The sequence below is a fragment of the Drosophila sulfurigaster genome, chromosome 2L (assembly GCF_023558435.1).
Source record: "Drosophila sulfurigaster albostrigata strain 15112-1811.04 chromosome 2L, ASM2355843v2, whole genome shotgun sequence".
NCBI lineage: Eukaryota > Metazoa > Arthropoda > Insecta > Diptera > Drosophilidae > Drosophila > Drosophila sulfurigaster.
The window spans coordinates 15,582,063-15,598,922 of NC_084881.1; the positions used below are offsets into that span (position 1 = coordinate 15,582,063).

The 16,860-nt window shown below is 42.1% G+C and overlaps 1 protein-coding gene across 1 annotated transcript in view; it reads left to right on the forward strand.

Annotated features, from left to right (window-relative positions):
• LOC133835379 (myb-like protein P) overlaps positions 1-16,860 on the forward strand; it is a 109,314-nt gene extending 92,454 nt beyond the window's left edge. Inside the window, exon 2 of the mRNA XM_062265406.1 lies at positions 11,576-16,860. Within this exon, the coding sequence (XP_062121390.1) occupies positions 11,576-14,638 (3,063 nt within the window). The 3' untranslated portion in view covers positions 14,639-16,860. The remainder of the gene's footprint in view (positions 1-11,575) is intronic.

Sequence of the window (16,860 nt, forward strand, 5' to 3'; positions counted from 1 at the left end):
GAATGTTTCAATACATCGTTCATTTAATTTGATATAATAATTATATATGCCAGCGAAAAGATTACAAAATAAATTATTGATTCTTATAATAATTGTATATAAATTAGTGGTTGGCTCATGAAAAGATTGATGACTATAAAAACAAATTGAAAATTAGATATTTCTAAACAGCACAATGTTGAAGCACAATTAATGCTTAAACCTTTCTCAATATTGAATCCTTTGATTTAGGGTAACTAAATTTAAAGTCTAAATTTTCCTTAAAGAATTTCTTGAATCTCACATTACAGCACTAAATATATATATTTTGAAATTTCCCCCAATTTTCCAGTGATATGGAAATGCCATTACATACTTGCGCTCTCGCATCAAGTCAAAGTAGGTGCACCCTCCGGCTATACCTTTTGCTTGTACAGCAAGAGTGTAGGGTAGCTCAAGAGAAGAATGGGGTGTCGCAGCGGTTGCCGCACAAAAATTTCGCATTAATGTTTTTGGTGGCTGCGAGCGAAAGACAGAGATAGCTAGCGAAAAGAGAGGGAACAGAATTTGCCTTGGTTTTCTTCTTATTTTATTTCATTTTATTCGGCTTTTCTGTTCTGCACTCCGTTGCTGTAGCTGTTGCTGTGGCCTGTAGGGTTTTATATTGCGACATCACTTGCTAGCAGGTTCAATGACATTGCAGTCGAAGCGAGCCATAAAATGAGATTCCAGTTGCCGCAAAATGACGCAACAACAACAACAACAGCTGCTGTTGCTGCTTGGCACGCCCCAAATGCAAAGAAAGAAACCCGCAGCAGCCTCAACTCGAGTGAGATTTAAATGCGAGACTTTATGGTTTTTGGTCAAGTCGAAGCTATGCTACGCTGACCGTTGCATGCCACCTCTGACTCCCCCCCTCTTCTAATTAAGCTGAGAGTGCACAATTAAGATGCCACGAAGTGGAGGATGTTTGCTTTGCCCACATGTTTGGATCTGCAGATCAATTGTGAATCAGCTGTTTGCCTCTAAATCCGGCACTGATCATAAAGTTTTAGAGGCCGCCAACGATCTATTGTGACCATCTACGGGCATTGGGTTGGCTGTGCAAATAAATCGCATTGGAAAATCTCTCTCTCTCTCTAAAGAAGGACAACACACGGTGCGCGGTTCGAACATTTTCATAAATCGCCGCAACAAAAAACCGTTCGCTTTATGGCATTTTTGTGCAAAGTTCCGCGCTGCCAAAGCAAAAGCTATTCAAGCATTCTAACTGTACAAACAACTGAGTTGCTGTTGTTGTTGCTGTTGCTGCTGCTGCTGCTGCTGTGGTGATTGCTGTATCGGGTCAAGTGGTCAACTGCGGTGCGTTTTGGAGTCGAACAATGAGATGCTAAATGCCAAACACCTTCAAGTGCAGGCTTCCAAGCCAAAAACCTGACAGTTTGACAAACACTGCAAGAGCTCTTGAGCTGTCCTGCTGCCTCGCTCTCTATCTCTATCTCTCTCGCTATCACTCACTCTCTCTCTCTGTCTGTCTGTCAAGTGCATCTCATATGTTCTGACAAGTTTGACTTAGTCGAAACTCAAGAATCTATAGCATATACTATACTACACAACTGTCTCTCTTCCCCCTTCTCTTCTCTTCTCTGCCACTCAAGGCAACAGAACACAACTGACGTTGTCAGCCCATTTGTGGAGGGAGGCGTGGCATACGCTTGCATTCCCAGGCTTTTTCTCTAATTTTGTGCTGTGCTTAAACTTTTTAATTTAAATGACATGACATGGTCGAGGCAACAACACCAACAACAACAACGTATACAGTTTTCAGTCTCCGTCTCCATCTGCAGTCACAGCTGGCGACGCCCCTGCCACATTTGATGGGCAGTGGGCGTGGCGTCATCTACGATATGCCAGTCTGATCTCTATGCCAGGCCCCAAAGATTTTCATTAGGCCAAAAGAACAACAACTGTATCGAAGTGGAAGTTATCAAAGCTAACTTGCTGCTGCTTTTCTTGCGGCTGCTTGGCCATTTACCGTTTCAAATTGCCACCGCCACCCCATCTAGTTGCATGCCCCCTCTCTGCTCTACACTCTACGCTTTTTCTCTGCAAATCATAAATTTTGGCAGCCCAATTGTCGGGCCAATTATGCAGCAAACAAATGGCCCATAATGAAGCTGCTGCTGCCGCTGCTTCTGCTGCAGTCGAAGCCAAAACTGACAAAAGTCAACATTTATCTTGGCCATATACGTTGTGCCACAACAAGAACAAAAAAGCTGGCTAAAAAATGGGAATGTTAAAAAAAAATAAATAATAAAGGAGTAGAGCAATCTCAGTGTCTTCTAAAGACATTCGAAGAAGTGATGGACTTGCACTTTACTCTAGGCTAAAAAGTTTGAATTTCTAATTAATATCACAACAATTTCTAGTGAGACATTTATTAGATAAATGTACGATAAAACATGTTGGAGATTTAAATTGATTCTCATTTAATTTAACATCAGTAAATTTCAAATATATTCTTCACATAAAGCAATGCAACTTTGGAGACGTTTATTCAAAATACTATTAATAAAGAATTGTTCATTGAAAGTTGCGAAAAAGTCCTCTCAAATATTCGTTATATAATGTCTGCTTTACTCAATCGAGTTTAAGTAATGCTTGAGTATATTAAACACAATTTTAGCAAATTAATGATTAAATTTTGTTGTAGTTTAATGGAAACTTTTATGTTATACAGAAGAATTTTTCATATAAATATGCCAGAAACTTCTCTTAAATAATCTTTAAATGATCTCAGCTTTGCACATCCTCTTCAGGAAATATTTAAGCATATTTAAAATAATTTTAGAAAATGTGTAATAAACTTTTTTGCTAGACTTATCAAAAATATTTATTCTATAGAATTTCAAACTGAGAAGAACTTGGCGAAAAGCATAGAAATATCGAAAATAGTTGAACCAAAAATTTAACAATTACATTATTTTAAATTTATAATTTTTGGTAACTTAAATGAATGTTTTATACTAAATATTTAAGCTAAACTTTTAGATATAGTAAATTTGCCAGAATCTTCTCTTAATATTCCCCTTAATAATCGTTAAATAATGTCTGCTTTATGCAATCCTATTGATGTAATATTTAAGCAATTCTGCCAACTTATAAATGGCAAAATGCAAAAAGAGGAAATTAAAACTGAGGCATGTGCTGGAAGCAAGTTTACAATAGCATAAGTAAGCAGAGTTTGCGACAATGTAATGATACCTTTAATGTTAGGGTAGATTAACTACAATGTTGCGACTGCAACAAATAAATTGTGAAGCTTGATCGCCTAGGCGGCTGCCGCTGTTGCTGTTGTTGTTGTTGTTGTTGTTGCTGTTGTTGCTTTTCTTGGGTAGCGGACAATGTGGCCAGCCTTAATTGCCATGTTGCGGCAACATGTTGCCGATCAATAAAAGCCACAATCTCAATGGCAGTGGCAGTGGCAGTGGCAGTGACTGAGCCAATAGCGGTGGCAGTGGCATTGGCCCATCAAAGCCATGACCAATGATAATGACAATGCAGTTGCAAAATGCTTGATGTCGACGTTCGATGCCGATGTCGATGTCGAAGTGGAAGCTGAAACTGAAGCTGAAGCTGAGGCTGCAAAGTCGAAGTCGATGCTGAATCCATGATTAATGACAATAAATTTTGATTTTTAGCAAAGCCAAACAAAAAGCAGACAAAGGAGTCGCTTGATTAGCACAGCTGCCGCTGGAGCAGAACAACAAAAGGTAGATCAAGGCAGGCAAAGCAAGGAGAGGGGAGAGGAGCAGAGGGGAGCAGGTCAAGACACTGGATAAATCCGAACAGTCGTAAATTTCAGAAATATTACGCGGCAGCTTGTCATAAAAAATGGCCAATGCAATGCGGCCACAATTTGTTGCAGCGCGGCACAGATTAACATAAAGGGGGGAGAGCAGGCTGGAGAAGGTTGTAGGCAGGGGGGAAGGGGGAATGGGCAGTCAGAATCGTAGCTAGACGCATATGCAACCCTTGCAAGTTGCAACGCGGCTGCGACTGCGCATTGTCTGACTGTCGGACATCATTCAAAACGTCGCACGCTAATTGGACACTAAAACTGGCCACCGCTGCGGAGGGGGAAGAGTGAGGAGGGTGGAGGGGGGATCCCGCAGCTATGATTTAGTGCGCAACACACATTAGCTTTTTATTTATTTTACGCGCGGTTTCAATTTCAGCTTACCAGCTGTCCCCCACTTTACTTCCTCTTCTCCATTGCTCCCCGCCTCCTCCTCCTCCTCCCTCCAGTGCATCAACATCGTCTCCAGCGTCTTGGCCAGCTCATTAATTATGCAGTGGCTCCAAAACATAAACAAAAATGCAGCCAGCGAGCCATAGAATGAACGGCAATGGAATTTCTTTTCAACTTCATTAAAGTTGATTTAAATATTTTTCTAAATGCGTTCGCCGACGATGCATTTTCCCTCCCTCTTTTCTTTTTTTTCGTTTTATGCGTCTTCTTTTGCTTTACAGTTTTAGTTTAATTGAGTTTAGTTTCTTCGCTCGCTGTGTGTTTTTTTCTTTATAGTTTTATTACGCTCTCGTTTCGCTCGCCTCTATAATTTAATCAGTCATTAATCTAGCTATTCGGATAAGGATGACTGAGGCACTACGTAAAAATTTACTACTTATGTTACAAATGAGAATGAATAATAATAACAGCGGCCTCTATTTACATTTCACATGCTCCGAAGGTGCCATAAAGCAAATGAGCAAATGGCTTGGCAATTTGCAGTAGCCTTAGTTAAATTATACTTACTACTAAAATGTTAACTGGGAAGAGCTTTAAAGAAGCCTGAAGAGATTTGCATTGAAAACTCAAATTAAGCTGGGAAAATGTTAAACTTGAATAGAATTGGGAGACAAACTATAAAGAATCGGAAAAGGTTTTAAATGCACTCTTTCATGAAATTAATATAACAATTAAAGGTAGGAATAATAAAAAATGTACATTAACTTTTAATACGGTATACAAACTGAAAGCATCCTCATAACGATATAAATTTGCAACGACATTATAAAATATATATCCTAAATAACTCTCAATAAGCATTCCGTATTTAATGTGGAACTTATTTGCATAATATAAAATATATACTATAATATAATATAAAAAATATACCATAGTCTCAATTACAATTCGGTATTTAATGCAGAATTTATTTCCCTATAATATAATATATAAAAATTATACCACACATCTATAAATAACTCTCAATAAGCATTCCGTATTTGATGCATCATAATATAAAATTAGAATTTGGTATTTAATGCAGAATTTATTTGCATAATATAAAATATATACTATAATATAATATATAAAATATATACCATAATATTAAAAATATGTCATACTCCCAATTACCATCCGGTATTTAATGCAAAATTTACATAATATAAAATATGTATATACCACATACAAGTATATACATATACCATAATATAAAAAATACACCATAAATATAAAAAAAAAGACTCAATTAGCATTCCGTATTTAATGCATCATTTATTTGCAAATACTGCAAACATTTTACACGGTATTTAACAGTCATGGTCAAAGCTTATGTCCGTCAAGCCGCCAACAGCAGCAGTTTTATTTTAGATCTGTCTTTACATTTTGACGAGCTTCCTCCCTTCCCCTCCCGCTCTCATTCTCTCTCCCTCTCCTTCGTTCGCTGACTCTTTCTAGCTGCCTGCAGCGACAAGATCAGCAACAACAACAACAACAACACGAATTAAAATTGTAAATGTCGCGACTTCTTCTTGGGGATGGCAATGTCGCAGCGACTGGCAAACAAGTTTACGGCCTGCGCCAGACACAGACTACTACTATACTACATATAGTAGGCTATAGATGTGGGGGAGAGGAGAGCAGGAAAGTGGTGAACGCTGGAAAAACGGACGCCAAGAAATGTAGATGAAGCTGACAGCAGCAGTTGACTCTTCGACTCTGAAGCTGACGCTGAATCTGAATCTGAATCGGACTTTCGCAGTGTGTGCGCAAGTCTGGCTGCTTGCTAAGTTGCATATGGGTCGCTGCTCCATTTCCATTGGAGCCACATCCTCATCAATTGGGAAGCGAGCGGGACAAGCAACAGGCAACAAGCAACACAACATGCGACAATGTCGATCCCCGATCCCAGAGTTGTCCCATCCGCATCGATGCAGCGCGATCCCTGCCTGTATAATTGCCAGTCTAAATCAATGGCAATTTCTTCTTCTCGTTTTGCTTGTTGCCAAGCCCCGCTTACACACACACCCATGCATGTGTGTGTGTGTGTGTGAAGCTTCATTGTCAACGCCATCGTTGACTTCATCGTCAGCCCCTGTCTCTCTGTCTCTCTCTCCGCTCTGTTGCCTCTCCTCTCCAATATTTGCCATGATCTTATCGTCAACTAAAGTCATGTCGCCTGCCAAGGCTTTTGTTTTTGTTTTTGTTTTTATTTTCGTCTTAGTTGTTGCTTCTTCTCGGTTGTTGGGTTGCTTGGTTTTCGTTCGGGTCTCTCATCTGGTTGCAGTCGCCACTTGGGCGCAATTATTTTATTTTACACTTGCAATTGGGAACAACACAACTTGCTCATCACCTAGGCTAAGGTGTGGCCAACTTATGCGACTTCAACTTTAAATACGTACTTGAACAGCAACTACATAAATAAGTCTCTTTTTGGGTTGTACGATTGAGCTCAATTCCAAAGATTGTAATCGCAGTTTGTCTCTAAATTATTGGGTGTGCGATATCTTGAGACTTAGCACCCTATTAAACATTTCAAGGTAAATTTTCAATTATTTTAAAACATTCATAATATAAATTACATTTTTGATTTGTATTCATAATAAAATGAATATTATACAATATACATAATAAAATATAATATTTGATTATTATTTTTTTAAGATTTTAGTATTTCACTTGAAATATTTTATAGTGTTTAAAGTTCTAGGAATAACACGAGATATTAGAAGTCAGAAACTATATATCAGAAACTACCATATTTTTCTATAAAATAAATACTTGTAAACTTCTGCATAGTTCTATAAAATATAACAAAATCTGAGAAACTATTTTTCTATAACACAAAAATTTTTAAAATTCCTAATATCAGATTTAAATTTACACTTGTTTTGTTAATTTAAAGCAAACCGAACATTGGATAAAAATGACAATGTTATTTAAAGAAATTTTCCCTTTGCTTATATGTATTAGAGGAATTGGTTCACACATTATATTTGACATAATCTGTAGATGATCAATGCAAGCAGAATTATCCATTTAGCAACTATGCAAAACTTTTTAAATAGATGCATTTTCTCAACTATATAAATCTTAATAAGAACTGAGTACTTTTATAAAAAAATTATATTCAATTTTTATTTATATCTTTTCCAACTTTTGCAACTTTTTAAACAGTTAAATTTTCTCAACTATATAAATCTTAATCACAACTGTTCATTATATATTAAAATTATATTCAATTTATATGCTCACATCTCTTTTTAAACTATTTGCAAGCTGAGCTTTCCTTCACTTTTCGAGAGTATTCAAGCTTCGATCTGTTTGGTGGCTTGACTCTCACGATGTGGCTCTGCAGTGTCTGCTGCACATCATCTTTGGGTGTTGAGTTATGGCAAAAGACCTTGGACTTAAGCAGCAAACAGCAGATGCAGTTGAGGCAGAGACACCGCTGACTGTACACCGATCGGCACCCGCACCCAGATCTGCCCCAGCCCCCCGCCACCGCCCCCGTCCCCGCCTGTTGCAACTCTGCCACATGCTGCTCTGCCTTTAGTCTTTGGCAATTTGTCACTGCGCCGTCAGCGAGACGACGAGAGGCGTACGCCAAAGAAAACGCGACTCGAACTCAACTCAACTGAAGTCGAGGCTATCGGTAGCTCTGCCTGCTCCCACTTCTCTACCTCCTCTCCCCCCCTCTCTCACTCTGTTTGCTGTGGCAGACTGGCGACTGGCTGCAACATCTATCTCTATCGCTGGCTGCCATCTGCGTACAGTTAAAAAACCGACGGCGTCTTCTGCTCCTGCTGCGATGGCCATGCCGATGGCGATTGGCAAAATACTGTGTGCACCATGAACTGGGAAATGGGGATTGCGGATTGGGGATTGCGGATTGGGGATTGAAGTTACAGATGGAGAGCTGCTCTAGAGCTGGGAGACTGTGTAAGCTTAGAGACTGGGATGCGAGACTGGCGCTCCTTCGACGACTTCTTTATGGCTCTTGATTTTTATGATTTTGCTGTTTAATGGTTCATTTGTGTGCTGCTCTCCCGCTCTCCCTCTCTCTCTTCATCTCTCTCTATTCTTCCAGTGTCTATGTGTGAGTGTGTGTGTGACTAGCTTCCAGTTTTGTTATCGCTGCGTCTATATCTCTGGCTTTTGTCTTCCATGACCCCCTCAGCGTGGCACAATCCCCACCCATTTTGGACTCCTTGTTTACCAACATCGTCGCCAGCTTGGCTTAAGTGTGTTGCTCTGGTCTACTGCCTCCAAGCTTCGCCTTTCCTCTCCTCTCCTCCCCCCCTATCCTACTCCTTCTCCTTCTCCGCTTCGTGCTCAATCCGGCAGCTGCCTGGCTTAATCTCTGTTCAACATTTTTGAGCATAACGCAGTCCAGTCGCCGCCGTGTCGCCATCAACGTTTTGGCCAACTTGTTTACCCATCGTTTTGGCCAAGTTACGACCAAGCGTTCAGTTAACTGCATTGTTTGTTTGCTTCTTGTTGTTTGCATTGTTAGCGCGCGGTTGCCTTCACCTCTTTCCACCTCTCCGCCCCTCGCTTCACTGCCTCCGCGCTTGTTTTCTGCTTTTATTTTGGCGCTGTTGATCACCAAATTTATGTTGCATACTTTGTGGTTATCTAGCTTATGGTTTACTCTGCTCAGCTTATGGCTTACTATCGAAAGCAATTCATGTTGGCGAGCTTCGAACGAAGCAACTAGTTCAGGTGGCAAACAGATAGTATATAATGAATAGAAAGCACATAAATTGAGAATTCTTACGTATCTAAAAATTCGATACAAAGGTAAGAGCTGAATTAATCAATCGATAGTAATATCGATAGTAAAATAAGGCAGCTAAGCTTCGACAGTACATAAGCCATAATAAAATCAGAGATTTAAATATCTTACGAAGCAATATTTTAATGATTAAGTGTGAGCAATTATTTTATTCAAATGTTATGCTTTAATCTTAATTTCTCTGCTATAACTTATCTAATTAATGATATAGTTCTGCTAAGTACTATAACAATAATTATACTCAAAATCAATGAATCAAAGTTTTCAATATTGTTGACAGCAAACATATTAGAAATGTTTAGCCAAAGATCACCTCAAGATCATCGCTGCTCACCCAATAAGAGTTCTTATATTTAGCAAAAGATCTTATCGCAGCTAATCCAACTAATCTCTCAATTACTTAACGTTTAGCCAACTTGATATATTCATCAGTGAAACAATCAAGCGGGCCATGGTCGTCGCTTCGATAATCAAATCATCATTCATATCGAATGATTGTAATCGTTTTCCGTTCGCTCTTCGGCTATTTGGCTATTCTAATGAGCTGCAGCTAATAGCATCTCATCAGCTTAAGCAGCGATTAGCTGCCTTGTAGATTTGATGGCCTCAACAAGCAGCAGACACAGACAAGCAAGAAAAAACAGTTCCTCCACCGATTGCTTCTCTGAGTGCTAAGACAGCGAGTGCTTATTGGCATCGTTCGATGTCCATTTGCTTGAACTGCCGCAGTGACACCTTCAGCAATGGGGCATCATCATAAAGACGCAAGTCGCAAGTCGACGAGGGGTTCACCGAGTGGCAACGACTCGCTGTTGCAGTGGCAGTTGCAAGTTGCAAGTTGGCAGTGGCAAGTTGGCAGTGGCAGTGGCGCCGCCTCCATTCAAAATCACTTTATGGCGCAGTCATCGGGGACCATAATTGGCCGCGGTGCCAATCATTTTAACAGCTAGGTAAACACGCAACCCAAAGCCAAAGTCGAAGTCGCAGTCGAAGCCAAAGACAAGCCACCGAAAGGAAAGCAAACCATGGCCACAGCTACAGCAACAACTGCAACTGCAGCCAAAACCTCAACCAAAACCAAACTCAAAAGCCCAAGCCGCAGTCAAAACCAGAACCAGTCGACGCCTGCTTCTGCCTGCTTCTGCCTCCTTTTTCTCCCCCTCTCTGCTGCTCTTCTCCCTCCTCTGCTGTGCATGCTTCATGTCTCCAGCTATGTCGCTGATGATAATGCAAAATATGCAGTCAAAGATGCTACCAGTTGTCTGACAGTCGCCTACACTTGCCAAAATTTTCAACTTTTAAAAAGTATAGTTAGAAAATTTAACTAAACTAAGAAATGAATGGAATATAAGTTTACTCTTCATGTTTGAATGAAAAAGCGGAATTCAATATAACCTAGACATAAATAACTTTATAAAAGTGTGATCAGCAAAATAAATAACTCTATAAGAGTGTGAGCAGATATCTATCTAATCATATCACCTGATCAGCAAAATTATCAATGAAAAGTAATCCGCTTACACATAGATATTTCGTCATGATTCAAAGGAAATTAGGAAGATTAATCCAACTAATTTTGTTTAACAAAATTACTGTAGAATTCAAATTCTATTGAATAAATAATTATAAAGATTTTAACAACTTAACTTTTTTTATAAAGAATTAAAGAACTTTTGACTGCTCATAAAAAAATGCTTTGTTCGAGTTCTTAAAGATAATAAAAAAGAATGGACTTAAACTTAAACAAAGGCTTTCACTACATTTTAATCGGCTTACTTAGAATATAAGTAAAGCATAGATGTCAGATAAAAACTGTAATTAATAGATTATAGTGAAAAGTTCTATAATGAAGAGGTCTTTTATACGGTTCCCTCTCTCAAACGAAGTCTTCTTAAATTATCTTTTTTTCTAGTTGTGAAAAGTATTTATCATATTAATATGACAGATCAATCAACATTTGCCTATATTTCTGCGTTTTGAACTGCATTAACTCTAAACAATAAAGTCGAAATTCTTGTAAAGTAAAAACTATCCCGAGTTTTCGCTCAGTGTTGTGGTTGCTTGGCTGGCTGTCTCAATGACAATTGGCGCCATAACCGCGGGGCGTTTTGACTGCGGAGGAATCGAATGGATCGCAGCCTGCAAAGTGGCAATCGAAGGAGCAGCTCGTCGATGTGTGGGGGGTGGGGTGAGGGGAAAAGGGGACATAGATGCGAGCGATCCATTGCGATGCGATGTGATCCTACCGGGCACTTGTTTGTTTATAATTAGCCACTCGAAAACGACGCTGGCGACGCGACACGAAGCAATGACTGTTCGGGAGGGAAGGGGAGGGGGGGAACAGGGAACTGGGAATTGGGATGGTGACGAGGCTGGCAATTCAAATTAATGGCAGGGGCTACTGGTTTTGCAGCATCTATTTTTATGGCCGATCAATTTTCTAATAACCACAGACACAGCGCACTAACTCCCTCTCTCTCTCTCCTTCTCTCTCTCTCTTTTTGCAGCAGGCGGAAATTATGATGGAGGACGTATTGCTGCCACTGGGTTTGGTGGCGCCGCCACCGCCATCGCATCAGACGCTGCCCGCCAGCCTCAAGCATCACGCACACCATCAGCACCAGCATCAGCATCCGCATCATCCCCATCAGCATCCACATCATGCGCATCAGCATCACCATCAGCGAGGCGCTGCCGCTGCGGTTGTGGCCGCCGCTGAGCTGCTGGAGAATCCCAGCAAGAAGCACAAGGCTGCTGCGTTGAGTGCACTGCATCCGCTGGACATCCAGGGCTACCACCTGATGTATCACTGCATACAGCAGCAGCATCTGGAGCGTGAACGCGAGCGGGATCGGGAGCGAGAACGCGAACGAGAACGGGAGCGGGAACGGGAGCGAGAACGTGTGGTCGCCAGCAGTGCGTTCCAACCCTGGAGATCAGGTGGCAAGCCAACGCCAGCGGTGTGGCACAGTGCATACAATGCGCTCTCCACGTTGCCCTACGCCTGCCAGGAGCCACCGGAGCTGCAGAATCCGGAGCGTGTGGTGCGCAGCACGGATCGCGAGCGTTTCGAGCGCACCTATCAGCCGAATGTGGCGCTGGCGCCGCGCAAGAGCATACTGAGCAAGGAGCGCGACAAGGAGCGGGAGCTGGAGCGTGAACTGGAGCGACAGCAGCGTCTGCGGCAGCAGGAGCAGCAACAGCAGCAGCAACAGGAGCAACAGCAGCGTGGCGAACTGCAGCTGCACATCAAACAGGAGCGCGCCTCGACGCCGCCGCCAAACTCGGCGGAGTCGCAGAGCAATGGCAGCAGCAACAACAGCATCAGCAGCAACCACAGCAACCACAGCAGCCACAGCTCAAACAGCAGCTCACCGATGCCTAACAAGCCAACGCTGCCTCCACCCCCCGCCGTCGTCGCCACCGCCTCCGCCGCCCCGCCCAGCAGCCAGATAACAACAGGAATAGCGCCACATGGAGCGCGACACGTGCCACGCGCCAGTTCCGTCGAGGAGTTCTCGGCGGGCGGCAGCAATGAGATTACCTCCTCGACATCGCCGGTGCCAATGTTACCCACGACGACAACCACGCCCACTCACACGCCCACGCCAACGTTGACGCCGACGCCAAGTGCCACGCCCACGCCGACAACGACGCCCACGATGATGACACCGCCAACACCACCGCCACAGCACAACAACAGCAACCACAGCAACACACACATCATTGCCACCGTCAATCAGCATGCCAAGCTGCTGCCGACGAGCAGCAACCATCACAGCAGTCACCACAGCAACCACAGCGAACCGAGTCGCATACGCATCAACAAGAACCTGATGAGTCAACAGCCCGCAACAGCAGCAGCCGGAACAGGATCAGCAGCCACTAGGGATGCGTTGCAGCCACCTCAGAGTGGCGTCTACTACAAGACGCCTTCGTCCTCAGCTGGCTACTCGCCCACACAGTCTTCCGGTCTCAACCTGAGCACGCACTCCTCCAATGTGGTCAGTTCACCCCATGCCAAGCAACAGCAGCAGCAACCATTGCACTTGCAACAGCAACCATTGCAGCTGCAGCAGCAACCCAACGGCAACGGGCATGGCAAACCGCATCTGGGCAGCGAATTTGAGCTATCCACGGACACGGATGACGACAGTCTCAACGGGGAGCCGGACAGCAGCGCCATGTTGCCGCCGTGGGAGTTGGCTGTCGAGGCGTTGCGCGACACTCGGCCCAAGGATCGGGAGCGTGTGCTGCATCTGTTGCAGCGATTGCTGCAGGAGAACCAACAGTATCGCTACAACAATGTCCAGCTGCGCGAACTCTTCCACAAGCAGGAGGCGCACATTGTGGAGCTGCGCGATCAGCTGCAACGTTGCCGGCGACAGCTCGAGGCGATGGACAAGCTGCGAGTGGTGCCATTGAAGCAGGCGCAGACTGTGCTGCGGCGGGAGATGGACGAGGAGGTGGAGGCGGAGGCGGAGGAAGATGAGGAGGACGAGGAGGAGGAGGAGGAAATGATGTTGGCTGGCTCGCCGGAAGCGGACAGCAATGAGACGCTCACGCAAGATCAGGCCAACAACAACAACAACAATAATCACAACAACCATAACAACAACAACAACAATGGCGAGCTCAAGGCAAATGGCTTGCGACGCAGTCCCACGCCTCTCAAGGATGAGGAGGAGGAGGAAGACCAGCAGCAGGATCAGGAGCAGGAGCAACAGCCGCCGGCTAGCAAGCGTCTAAAGCTGCAACAGGACGAAGAAACGGAGGAGGAGAAGCAGCAGCAGTTGAATGGACACGCCAAGAGCCCGAGTCCAAGTGGCGTCAGTCGCTCCACCGAGGAGCAAAGCGAGGACGAAGAGGAGGAGGAGATGGACGATGAGTTGGACATGGATGAGGAGGAACAAGAGGAGGAGCAGCATGGAGAGCGATCAGCGCAGGCGCCGCATAGCCAAGCACTGGGAACGCCGCCCACAGCGACCACGCCCATCTCGCCAGATTCGGCAGCAACTGCCGGACAGTTGTTTGACAGCAGCAACAGCAGCGATGCGTCATCCATGAAGAAGGCGCAGATGTCCGCCTGCCATGCGCTGGCCAAGATTGCCAGCAACAACAACAACAACAATGAGGAGACGGAAGCGGAGGGAGAGGAGGAAGAAGAGGTGGAGGAGGAGGAGGACGATGAAGAGCAGCAGCAACAGCAGCAGAAGAAGCGACAGAGGCAGCGACAATCGGACGATGAATCCGACGATGACGAGATGCCGCTGCAGCAGCGACAACAACAACAGCAACAACAACAGCAGCAGCGACGGCCGCGACGCGAGCCGACAGCAGCGACGCCGACAGAGACGCCGAATTTGCCGACGCCAGTTTTAATGGCGACAAAGGCGAGCAAGAAGCAGACGCCGCCAACGCCGACGTCAATGCTGACAACAACTGTAACAGCAACAGCCACAGCAGCAGCAGCAACAACAACATTATTACCAACAACAACAACAACAGCAATAAGCCCAACAACAACAACAACGAACTGCGAATTACAAATCAAAAAGGAGATTGTCTAAGCACAAGCCGGCAGCCCACACACCCCTTCTCTCACCCCTTCCCCCAGCATGTCCACACTCTTCTCACGCAGCCTTGATCGCATTGCAATCAACAAACAGTTAGCCAATATATCGTATAGTCGTCTCTTTTACACACACACACACACGTATATACGCATGCAGGAAACTTGCTAGAAGTTTCGCTGCTTAGCTTTAAGTCTGCCCCTGACCTGCCTGCCTCCTGCCTCCAGCCCCCAAAGTCCCCCTCTCTCTCTCTTCCCACAGCTATTGTATGCTCAACGCTTAACGCACATTGAAAATACCCTGTAAAATGACGGGTATACTTTTCGAAACTTTTCTACCAACAATTTTAGCTTGTTTTGATCTCACGTATAACACAAAATTTGTTAGGCTTCCAAATCGCTGTTCTATTTCTATTCTATTTCTTATCTATACTTATTTTCTGTAATCCTTCAACTTTGCTGCAGAAATTATCAACATTGAAACCAAAGCTTTAAAAACAAAAACAAACAAAAAAAAAAAACAAAAACAAAACAAAATGGAGTATAAACAAATTGATTTTGTATATTTGAGAGACCACAATTTATGCGTGTGTTTGAATTATTATTTTATAATTTACTCTAATTCTTAAACTAATTCTAAAGCTAATTCTAATGCTAATTCTAATGGCTAATTCTAATTAGTGATTATGTGTACATTTTAAGATAACAAAAAAAAAATGGAACGGAAACTTTGAAGACATTTAAAAGAGATACTAACTCAAAGCGAGGCTTGCAAAATTTTTAGCAAATTATTCAACATAAAAAAAAAAAACATAAAGAAAACCTTTTTCAATTTCTGTCTGATTCGTGAAAAAGTCCGCACAGCGGTTAAGGGTTTTTTATTCGGACCCAATTGATCCCAACTCCCAAAAACTTCCCCTCAAATTTAATTATTACGTTTAATGCTTAACTTGTAATCGTAGCTATTTTATTTTAGTTTAATTCTAACTCTAAGTTGGAAGCTAAAACAGAACGAGAAGTAAAAGAAAGACCGTAGCAAGAGCGAAGAAGTGAAGAGGAGAGAAAAATACACACACACACACACACACAAAATGAACCCACCACTGAGAAAATAACAAGATAAACAAGATAAACGATAAGAAAACGAATTGCTAAAACAAATCTAAGAAAACTTACACGTACTATAAATATTTTACAACACTGAAAAGTTGCCGCGTTAAATTGAACAAATTTATACAATACAACTAAACAGAACAGCAAAAAACAAAACAAAATTTATACTTATATATATATATATCTGCTATATATACAAATCGTACGAGCGATTTTGAAGAATTCTGCGCTCGTCTATAAGCATATTTACATATGTACACGTACATACATAAATACAAACAAACAAACATATAAGGATACATTAATATTTATTGTAGCTTCTAATTGAACAATTTAATTAATTGTAGTTTTCTGTTTCAAATGTAAGCTTTGCTTTTTGTAGGCATTTAGTTAAATAGTTTATAAACAACAACACAACAAAAACAAATGTCATGGAAATTGCAAAAATTAAGAGGAATGGAAGAATGAAGATGATCTAGCTTGTAGAAAAAAATATAAGAACTTTCTTTGTCTTTTTAACTATGTGAATGGCAAATACTCGTAATTGAATTTTTGTAAATATCATTTCTGTCGATAAGCATCGATAGCGTATACTCGTATTTATATATGTATATGAATATCTAGGTATATGTATATCGTAACGTACTTTTTCATTTCGTTGCCAACATTTTGTGAATTATAGAATTATATTCTTTGGTATACCTAAAGGAATACAAAATAAACTAAGAATGGAGAATATGGTGAGCAGATGACGAAAGAATCGATCGATAGATAGAAAACCCCCAAGCCAAGAGCCAAGCGAAAGCGCGCACAGATTTCAAAAATCTATAAACTTTTGTTAAACATATTTCATAAATTATTTATGCCTGTGTGTTTTGTACTTTCTAAAAGAAACAGGGAAATGTCAGTCCCATTTCCTTTATTCTCTTACGTGATTTTCGAAATTAGCAAACAACAAAAACAAACACCCCCAACTAAAAAACCCAACTTCAAACCAAAATTTAATTAGCCCCTAAGAGTCGCCAGCGGAAAATGTGTAAAATTGTATAAATTACCAATTAAAAAAAAAAAACAAACAAAAAACCAATATAAATTAAATATATAAAA